We start from the raw sequence: 11,392 nt of genomic DNA on the forward strand, positions 1-11,392 counted from the left end.
TAGGCCCATGTGAAAGGCCCATCGTGATGTGTATTAAGTTATTGAGTGAGGCCCATGGTGTTGTATATTTGGTCCTTATTTGAGGCTATGGGTCCACTATAGGTTAGGCTCTATGTGGGCCATTTCTTGGGGACAATGTTGGTTAAATGTCCACATTGTCGAGGTCGATTGTCGATGCCGGTTATTGACACCAATTATAAGTATGTGATATCATAGCATCATGATACATGTCTATATGCATCATCTGCATGTTTGTTATAAGATATGATTGACCATTGCATATGTCATAGTGCCGGTTGTTATGAGACTCCCTGATTGGCGGAGATTGTCTCACATGAGTGCACAGTATGTGCAGGATTGATGCATGACTGGATTGTATGACTTATGCATCTTGCATTGTGTGTTGTGATTACTGTACACCCTAGTAATATCAGGGCCATTACCTCCACAGGCATGTCATGGATGACTAGATGGGACACCGAAAATGTTTAGTTTGAGCATATGGGCACTTTGGATGTCCGTGGGTGAAAATCCCTAAACCTTCGTGGCCATGAGACACCCCAACGTCTAGACCGAGTGGATATATGAGCGCCCGAGTGTCGAATACCAGTAGACCACGTCTCCCACTGTGTCATGGTCGGTTGGGAGGGGGTGTGACTTTATCCTCCCGAGTGAGGGGGCTGAAAGCTAGGATGAGTTTAACCAGCTCCCAAATGGGTCCGCTACCAACGAGCCAGGTAGGCATTGGTATACTACTAGTAAGTGGGTAGTGAGGTCTTTTTCACTCGCTGGGCTACTCGACCGGCCGGTGCGGTAGCTAGCTTGCAGTGTACTAGACCCCGATGATAATCCTAGAAATGTGTAGTACTGATACATGAACTTATTGAACAAGAGTTGCATACTCATTCATTCATTCATTCACTATTCACTCGGGCTGGTGGTGCGTAACTAATTAGTATGTATCTTCGCAATGGCAAGGATTTCAGTCGGAGCGCGCGACAAACCTGAGGTCAGGGGTTTAACACATTGAGTCTGGCTATCCAAATTTAGGTATGAGACTGGTTTGGATAAAAGTTCCTTGTGATGGACATCATAGCCTGCGATACTACATACTATCATCCTGACTTCACTCCAGCTTAGTCATTTCATTCGCACAGCATATTGCATTGCATTAGCAATATTCAGCATTTTGAGATGCTATGTTTCTGCATTTATATGGCTTAGATGAGGTTGATGGTATTCATGACTTGTCAAGATTTGCATATTATATTACATACTCGACATCTGATATTTAGCTCATTTTGATCTGCATTCCGTACTCTGATATTGTATGACTCTTTGACTTGTTAATATTTTCGATATTGTATATGACATTGTATTGAATACTTGACACTTACCTTGTATACACACTTACACCACCCTCTAAAGCTTTCTATAAGCTTATGCATAATAGATGCATGCAGGTAATGTTAGGTTGTAGCAGCGTGGAGCTTGGAGCATGTAGCTGATTTCTGGAACTTTAATTTTGTCATATGTATTTTCCTTTCAGCACTGTATTCAAATGATTATATTAATGGATATGTGATGATGATGTTGCCTTTGTGATTTGGGTAAACTTATGGTTATGCTTATTATGAGTTAAATATAAGTTGGAAAATCTTCCTTGTAGGATCCCAGGATCGGAATCTGGCGTATGAGTGCTGGGAGCCGAGAATGGGGTACTACGGAGGCTGTCGGCACCAGATTCGGTGATCGAGAATTTTGTGAGCCCGATTTCCAGTTTGGGGCGTGACAGGGCCATCATAATGTATGTGTATTATCCTGCGATCCATATAATTTTCTAGATCATTTTAGGGCTCGATCCAAAAAATGAGAGGATCTAAACCTAAGGTGGACCACACCACAAAAAGTAGTAGTGATTGAATGCCCACCATTTAAAGCCCCCTAGGGCCCACCGTAACATTTATTTGACATCCAACCATTTAATTATGTCATACAGGTATGGAGAAGGGAAAAACAAATATCAGCTTAATCCAAAACTTTTGTGGTCTCAAAAAGATTTTTTAAAGGTGGGTGTTCAATCAACATGGAAGTAGATTGCATACTGAGTAAACTTTGTGGGGCCCATTGTGATTTATGTATTTTATGCACTTTGTCTATCCATTTTATCAAATAGTTTTAGTTTCCAAAAAATGAAGCATATCCAAAGCTCAATTGGACCATACCACATAAACCGTGCAAATTGTATGTTTACCATTGAAAAGCTTATGGGGGACCACATAAGTTTTGGATCAATTTTATATTTGTGTTCTCCATTCATCCATGTCTCTGTAATCTTATGAACATGTTGGATGAAAAATAAACATCAGTGTGAGCTATGAGAAGGTTTCAATTGTGGAAATCATTATTCCCACTATTTCCTATCGTATAGTTCATTTGAGCTTTGGATATGCTTTCATGTGAACTCAACTCTTAAAATGAGTCAGAGGAATCAGATGGATAGTCATAGGTTGAGATTTGGATCTCGTCACTCATTTTTGGGTTCATATCATAAATGGTTGGAAAAATGGATCCATAGTATGGATGAGACACATACATCATAGTGGGGCCCATGAAGGTCTGTCCTCTAGCCATTGGCTAGTGGCAGGTTACTACCAATTTGCATCCAAAAAAACATCACAGTGGCCTCCAATAAGTTTTCAATAGTGAGTGTTTAATACATCAGGGTGGCATCCAATAAGTTTTCAATGGTGGTGTTCAATCTCTACTGTTTCCTATGATGTAGTCAACTTAAGCTTTGGATACGTATCTTTTTTATCTCATGCTCTAAAATGAGCTGGTAAACTGGATGAACGGTGTTGATAAAATGAATACATCACGCTGGTCCTCACAAAGCTCAGCCTGCTGTGCCACATGCATATCCAGGGAAATCGGGTTGCATACTTAGTTATTCAATAAGCTTTTATTTGTAATGAGTAAACTTAGTGAGGCTTACTGTGAATGTATGTTGTTTATTCATGCCTTTCATACTTTATTTGAATCTTTTGAGTGGTTGAGCCTAAAATTGAAGCATATCCAAAACTCAACTGGACCACATCACAGGATACAGTGCTAGTAATGACTTCAACCATTGAAATTTTTTGAAGGCCCAAGGTGATGTTTATTTGTCATCAGTCTGTTTATAAGATCATGCAGGCTTGATACAAAACTTCTGTCGCCCCAATAAATTTTCAACGGTAGAATATCATTTCACACTATTTTCCATGGTGAGGTCCATTTGAGCTTAGGATGTACTTATTTTTTAAATCAAGCCCTAAATTAACTCGTGAAATTGATGGACGGAGTGGAAAAAATACATAAATCACGGTGGACCTCACAGGGTTCACTCACTACGCTACCCACAGGGTTTACGCAATCCGGTTCCATCCCGAGCCGGGTGTTGCAGGCAATACCACCACCTGTAGGGAGGGAAGACAACTGTGGAAATTCCCAAAAATCAAAATCTGAAATTATGAAGAATAAGGAAAGCCCGTGGTGGAAACTCCTGCTGGTGTAGTATGGTGCTCCTCCTCCCGACCGCCATCCGTACTCCCTTATCTCCCATCCTATCTCCTCCCAAATCCAAGATAAACAAACTTCTCCTCCTTTCTAACACCACCACCTCCTTCAAAACCAATTTCCCCTCTTCCAATCTCTTCCCCACCAAAACCCCAAAGACTCCCATTCCAATCCATGTCTCCATCAATGGCCCATCATCATCATCACCATCACCATCATCATCATCATCATCATCATCAACGGCTACAACTACATCTGATTTCGAGTCTGGTGCTTCTCAATGCACCCATTGGATGGTGGTCATGGACAAACCCCCAGATGGGGTTTCTTCAAAATCCGACGTCGTGGACTATTACGTCAGGACGTTAGCTAATGTTTTAGGAAGGTGGGTCTTTCTTCTTGCTCTTTGATTTAATATCTATTATCCACTCTGGTTGATAGATACACCATTTCTTTTCTTCTTCTGATAATGCAAAATGGTACAGCTTTTGTACTATTCTTGTGCCAAATAGCGAAAGGTGGGGTGTAATTGGTGGCCCTGCTTGTACTTATTCTCTTGAATTGATTATTGGTTTTTTTTTTTTTTGGGACAGTGAGAAGGAAGCGCAGATGTGCATTTATGACGCTTCTTGGGAGACTCACTTTGGTTTTTGTTGTGATATTGATGAGGAGACTTCTCGACGCCTTTTTGGTATGCTTCAGACAACAATTTCCAGATTTGTTCTTTCAGTTGAGAATGTTCTTTTTGATTTGTTCCTCATATAGCCTTTGAAATACATGGTTAAGAAATAGTACATAAACAGTCCACTTTCAATGGGAGAAAGGATAAAGATTGGATGGTTAGGATGAAGGTCTAAAATATCATTTGAATATATTTTGTACATCATATGAATTTATCGCGATGCAACAGGATACATTCTAATCTCATCGATCCTTTTGTAATATTGAATTTCATTAAAAGTATTTGGCAAGTAATGTAGTGATGATCCATTCTGATGCTATCTGTTTGCATCGGAATGTGTCAACAATATAAACTGATACAAAGTGTATTTTTCCATCACGTTGCCATATAACAGTAGAAAAATATTTATGTATTTCAAGTGAATTTATTGTGATATATTCCGTGTAGAATACAAGAACTTCCTATGGTGAGGCCCGTCGAATGAGCGGTCTGTATGACGGGTCTCCACTTGTATGGACAGGGATGTAGGCAGACACCGTACATGTTCCCTAGAAGAGGATCAATGAAACAAGAGGAAGTAAAAAGACAATGAAATGGAAGAAATTTTGATGTTATGTGAAACCAAGTACAAAGATTGAAATTAGCAAACAATGTAACTATTAGGGACTCACTCCCCCAAAGAAAGGGAACTCACTCAACAAAGTTGGGGATACCCTTTCCCAATGAGAGGACTCCCCCATCTCTTTGAAAGAAGCTATGAAAGGTCATCAAGTTTGGATATAAATGCTTGGATGCCTTTGCTAGCTTACTCTAGAATATGTATGGAAGAGAGGGTTCATCACTAAGATTCATTACTTTCATGCATAGAGACTCCAAGTTATCTTTGAATTTCCGGCAACCTTTTCCAATCATCATAGAAAATCTTCATTTATGTTATGGTGCTCCTATTTTCTAAGGCCTGCCATATTGCATTATTCACCCATTCCTAGTCTTCTTGCCTCATGAAAGCTTTGGTGGGCCGGGATGTAGGACTCTGTTCTTACTTGTCCAATAGTGTTACATTAATCTCCTTCCATGAAAGGAAGTTGACCTCGATTTTGGCTCTGTAACCTTTCCAATAAGCCTTTGTTAAGACGATGTAGCATGTAGGTCTTTTTCATCAATCCACGTGTCTTCAGATCCCTGTATGTTCTTCTAATGGATAAGATATTGGGCATAATCTCCATGATGTGTAGTCATTGACTACACATTGAGGATGTTGACAATATTGGGCCATTTGATGGGTGAACTAATTCCCAAATAATTAAGTCTCTCTCTCTCTCTCTCTCTCTCTATCTTTTGATTTATTTTTGGAAGGTAAGCAAAAAAGACTCTTGTTTCTTACCAAGGGGCATGCGACCGAAAGAATACATAGGGGCCCCACACCTTGGTTCAGGGAAGAAAAAAAATGAAAAAGCACTCACACATCGGGTTAAGGAAAAAAGCCCACACCTAACACACTGGGCTAGGGAAAATGTAGAAGCTAAGAGAAAAATGAAGAAAGGGAAGAGGGGAGGCCTTTCTAACTCTCCCATAAAGGGGAGGCCAGGAAAGACTAAAGATGCTGATTAGGGGGAATAAATGAAGCCAATTGTACCAAAGTTATGATGTGAGGGGCATTGTTGGAGGGGGCATTAGCTAGATTTGAAATAAGGGCTCTCTTGCGCCTACCAACAATCCCCACATTCCCTCCTAGAAAGGTGAGCTGTGTGTGCAAGGTATGAGCAAAAAGCCGCATGTATCAAGAGGAGCTATCAGGACTTTTGATCGCTGCACGACAATCTTCATCATGCACTTCAAGCACACGACTTGAAACCGTAGTAGAAACAATGTTCAAAGTATCAGTATCGCTACAAGTTTTGCTGGCCAGGGATACAAAAACAATATCATTATCGCCAATTCCTGAAAATGCGGGGAAACATGAGTAAAATAGTGGAATTTAAAGTGAAACTTCAAGAGATGCTAAAATACACATTTGCATATATAAAAATCAAATAATAACGAAAAAGATGCATATTTGCATATTTAGGAGTTTCCCTTTAATGGGGGCCTAAAAGCATGTATCGTTGACATAGGGAAACATTGGGGGAACATGGGGAAAATGGTGGATCCATCCATCCATGCATGTGTGTACATACATACATACATACATACAAACAGAAATGCATGATCCATCCATCTATCTATCCATGTATGCACACACACACACACACACACACACACACACCTCATCTAACCATCCAACTATCCATCCATCCATCCAACCATCCATTCAATGCATTTCATCATACAACCATGCATCCATAAAAAAATGAAATGTGATTTTTTGAATAAATAGATTTTTGGTGATATCGGTACATTGGCAATATTATCGAAATATCGCCGATACACTTGTGATACAAGCGACACCTAAAATTTACTTACTAAAAAATATTAGCAATACATTGGTGATATAAGAGACACATGGAATTTACACAAGCAAATGTTGGCGATATGAATACATTGGCGATATATCGTCGATACCTAGAATTTCTGATTCTACTAGTGTTATCGGTATTGGCAAGTTGGAGATATGGATAATATCAGGGATACTCCAAACAATGAGTTGAAATAATTTTGTCAAGGCCACATAGTAAAGGCTTTTGTCTTCGGGCCCTTGATTGTCAACTTCAGAGATTAACTCCCAAAGCAATTCTGGAGGTGGAGAGTGAAGCACAGAAACCCAACCTTGGTAGAATTAATTTCATTGCAGGAAAGGGTCCAATAAGGGCTAGGATCCTTTGAAGGATTAGGCCCACTACACATGGGTTGCCTGCGGACATGGTGGGTAGTTGTAGGGAGGCTCTACACTGCTGAAATATGCCTTGGAGCAATCATTGCTATGGAAGGGCCAACAATTGCTAATGATTGGCCAACAAACTTTATAAAAATGGGCATTGAAATCCTCCCGTCCCGGGGCCTTATTGGGATTTGCATACTTGATGACATTTTTAATTTCTTCTATGGTAATAGGTCTATAGAGATCCTTACCTTGCTCTTGAGAGAGCTTTTGATGGTTGTCAATCAAGTTCATGTCAATCTAAGTACTGTGCCCTTCCTTGAGGTAAGGATTTACTTGAAATGGTCAACCAAGACGTCCTTAATCTTATCATGATTAGCAAAGATAACCCCATCCTTATCCCCCATATTGCTGATGATGCTTGTCTAGCTTTATTTGAGGAGTAAAAAAGAATGTTAAATTAATGTCTCCTAGGTTGAGCCTAGTTTCCCTAGCCTTTTGCTTTTGCATAGACATTTCCAGACCTAGGTGGCGATCTAGCTTCTCTTTCACAATTTTGTTAATATTAATTTTTGAGCTAGATGGGTCCCTTAGAATCGCCAACTAGGCTAGCTCGAGTCTCTTCTTGGCATTGTAGATATGAGTGGATGGCCTATGTTTATTGACAACCCATCTTTTAAGGGCGAATTTGATTTGTTCGAGCTTTAAAGGCAACTACAAACATAAGCAATCCATCAATAGGAATAGACCAGGCTTCCCACAGTTTGGAAAAAGCCATCCATCTGACACCAGTAGTTAAAGGATCAAAATGGGGTTTTCTAGCCAAAAGAACTGACATCTAAGTTTAGAAGCATAGGAGAGTGATCAAATAAAGGCTTTTGATTCTTTGAGATGTGATTTTCTCCTGGCAAGCCTCTGGCCCCCCAACTTCCTAATAAATGGACTAATTGGATTTACACTTGTATATCTTCACCCACTTTTTTTGTCATTGTCAATGGGGAAGTTTGTGGGTTTTTTTAATGGTAATAGGGGTCTTCACCAAGGTGACCCCGTTCGCCTTTTTAATTTACAATAGCCATGGAAATGTTTTCAATGCTTATGTATTAATGTTGTGAAAATGGGTTAATCGTTTCCCCTTTCATTAACGGATCTATTCCATATCACACCTCTTTGTGGATGACCTCATGATTTTTGGTAGTGTTGATCCGCAAATTGCCATGAATCTTAAATGTCTTTTCTCCAATTTCAATGATCATTCATGCCTTGGGATTAACCTTCAGAAAATGTGGTTGTTTTCTCTTGATCCTTCTAGTCAAAACAAATCATTAAATCTATCCTCAATAGTCAATATGGAGGAAGGCCAATTACCTTTTAGGTATTTAGGCCTTCCCCATTACTTTACTAGGCTTCACATTAGAGATTGTAAATCTTTGATTGACAATCTCAATAGGAAGCTTGGGGGATGAAAGGCTAGCCTTTTCTCTTTCGTTGGCAAAGTGGAACTGATCAAATCGACCTTCTTAAATCTTCACATCTTTTGGTCACTTGCTTTTTTGCTCCTCAAGGCTGTTTTGACATATTGGAAAGGAGAATAAGGATTTTTCTATTGGGGAACTCAAAAGTCCACTCCATTAGTTGGGAATAAATTTGTGAACCCAAGCAACAAGGGGGCCTTGAAACCTCTACTAAAGCATGCCTCATTAAACAACTCTGGAAAATCATTTGTAAGGAGGAAAGCCTTTGGGGAAATGGATATAGGAGAAATATATTGGAAATGTATCTATATGGCATGCAAAAATTCTCCTATGCATCATGAGTTTGGCACAATATTTTCAATGTTCGAGATATTGTCAAGAAACATACCAGATTCTTGGTTGGAACAAGGAATCTCACTTTCTTTTGGTGTGACCCTTGGCTTGGCAATGACAATCTCATTGATCGATATGGCGAGCAGGTGGCCTCTAAATTGGGTATGGGGCTTGATGTTAAGGTTAGCACCTTTATTTAGGATGTTGAATGACAAACCCCCTACCCAACTTCTTCAGACTTAATTGAAATCTTCGACCAAATGAGACGGATATGCTTTGTCTCGATTGAGGACGAAGTTTTCTAGACATTATTCCTAAAGGGCTATATATCCTTTAATTTGGCAGTTCAGGCTTGTTAACATTTGGGAACTAATGTCCCTTGTACTGATTTAGTCTGGTTTAAATGAAACATTCCTAAGCACTCCATCATTGCTTAGATGGTTTTCTTAAGTAGCCTTAAGACTAAAGATATACTAGTTAGATTCAATATTATCAGTAATGGTGATTTCCTCTTATGTCCTTTTTATATGGAGAGGATAGAGCATATTTTTTTCATCTGCCCTTACACCCAATGGGTCTGACAGATGATTCATCGAAAGCTGCCTATCCCATATTCTCTCCCTCCCTCCATTGTTTAAGCGATTAATCGTCTCTTGTAGAATTCGATTGGCCCAATTAGCAATTTGTTAAGTAGGCTCTGTTTCCTTGCCCTTGCTTGGCACATTTGGAGGGAATGTAATTATTGTCTTTTCAATAATAATTTTGATGTAGGACCAATGCATGAACTAAGTAACATGTGAGATCAAATAGCCAAATTAAGATATTTAACAAAAAACACAAACATCGCTATAATCATCACAAATATCATGAAAATCAAAAGAAAATCATGCATAATCCTGGCCTAAGCTACCAACATCGTAACACAAGATCATTAAATAAAAAGAAACTAGGATCTAATAGATGTAGGGACATCCAGTTAGCATAGGGTACAAGTCTATTTCAAAATAGGAAACCTAATACAACATAGGGTGAAAATTATGGTTTGGGTAATTTGGGAAAGTAGGAAATTAGGAATTTTAGGTTTAGGGTTAAGGTTTCGAGGATGGAAGAAAGGAATTTTGATATAATGATGGTGGGAGACCAAAAGGGGCAAGTGAGATTCACACGTGTGGTCGTACGTGTGGCGTGGGAGGATGGGTTTAGGTCGGTTAGGGTTTGGATTGTAGATGGTTATGGGAATGTTGAGTTTGGGAGAAGACGGAGATCTATGATGGAGAGAATGAAGAACCTGAAGAAAATACTTGGATGAGGAAGAAAACAGAAGAACTTATGGGGATAGATGGAGACCTCGCACATCCGTTGATGAAGATTAACCTTGCACCAATCTTCCTTCCAAATCACATGAAAGTGTCTTCAAATCGCATGAAGATGAGAGAAGAAAGCAAGAGCTTCTCTCTCTCTCTCTCTTTGTTTTTATTTTTTATTTATTTTAATTATCATAAATTCCAATGGGAGAGATGTCACATGCCACCCTTTTTTTATAGATCCAAGAAGTTTAAAAAATTACAATAATCATTGTCTTGTGAATTTTAACGAAAATAACCCTAGTCTAAATAAAATCAACCAAAGCACTCATAATGTGTCCAAATATAAAATAATCAAAAATTACATCCTAAAATATGATAAAGTCTAAAATTGATGTAGATGATCAACGATCAATGGCTTGATCATGTGATCCATGCGATCCAATGGCCCAATTGTTGCGTCCTTCCGATCCAACGGTCTCGATCACTCCATAAAGCAGCCCATGTGCATCTTCCCAGTGCGGGGACTTCCAGATGATCGCACATGCACATGGGGTCTTCAGCACGATCACGGGTACTCACCTAGCCACCGGGAAATCGGTGCGGCCTGCCTCCTCCTCTAATACGTACGTACGGGTGTACATGACGTGATGTCCTCATCAAATTTTCTTCTGAAAGAGATTATCCTTAGATGAATTCTCAAGGAGGTGAGATCTCATGCCGCATTCATTGAAGGCCCTTTATTAGCATTGGCTACTTTGGGGCATATTTTGGCGGCTTGGAGTCTCTCTACAACTTTTCACCACACAGCCCCGCATACGATAGGTCTTGTCCTTCAAGAGACCCCGATCCTTGTTGGATACTCTCTTGAGCATAAATTAATTCCACAAAGGTTGGGCTCCTCTATTCAACCCCACCTCCTGAATCATTTGGGAGCTATTCCTGTGGTTGACAGTTAAGGGCCTAGAGACAAAAGCCTTCCTATTACTGTATGATCTAATATGACTTATTTCTGCTATGGTTTCCGGTCTTTTGCTTGAAGTGCATAATGAAGGTTGCCATGTTGCGGTTAAGAGTCCTGATAGATACTCTCGGAGCATGTGGCTATTTGCCCGTTGTTAGTTTTATGAGTGTGTGTGCCTAGTTCTTGGTGTGTGTGGGGCCTTGCATGTGGGCCTGAATGTGCCTCTTGTTGGCCTCTGTGTTATGGGCTTTCAATCCT

The 11,392-nt window shown here is 39.8% G+C and overlaps 1 protein-coding gene across 1 annotated transcript; it reads left to right on the top strand.

Moving 5' to 3' along the window:
* Nucleotides 1-3,397: 3,397 nt before the first annotated feature.
* LOC131252078 (multiple organellar RNA editing factor 6, mitochondrial-like) lies at nt 3,398-4,338 on the top strand. Its single transcript, XM_058252994.1, has 2 exons — nt 3,398-3,943; nt 4,152-4,338. Exons 1-2 carry the CDS (start codon nt 3,558-3,560, stop codon nt 4,321-4,323), a joined length of 558 nt encoding a protein of 185 aa, XP_058108977.1. The 5' UTR covers nt 3,398-3,557; the 3' UTR covers nt 4,324-4,338.
* Nucleotides 4,339-11,392: the final 7,054 nt, after the last annotated feature.

Source organism: Magnolia sinica, chromosome 7 (genome assembly GCF_029962835.1).
Source record: "Magnolia sinica isolate HGM2019 chromosome 7, MsV1, whole genome shotgun sequence".
NCBI classification, from domain to species: Eukaryota; Viridiplantae; Streptophyta; class Magnoliopsida; order Magnoliales; family Magnoliaceae; genus Magnolia; species Magnolia sinica.

Excerpts from the sequence above, each read along its gene's own strand:
- LOC131252078 (XM_058252994.1), top strand. The coding sequence starts at position 3,558 with ATGGTGCTCCTCCTCCCGACCGCCATCCGTACTCCCTTATCTCCCATC. Across the intron at positions 3,944-4,151 it reads TTAGCTAATGTTTTAGGAAG|TGAGAAGGAAGCGCAGATGT; the intron begins GTGGGTCTTTCT and ends TTTTTGGGACAG.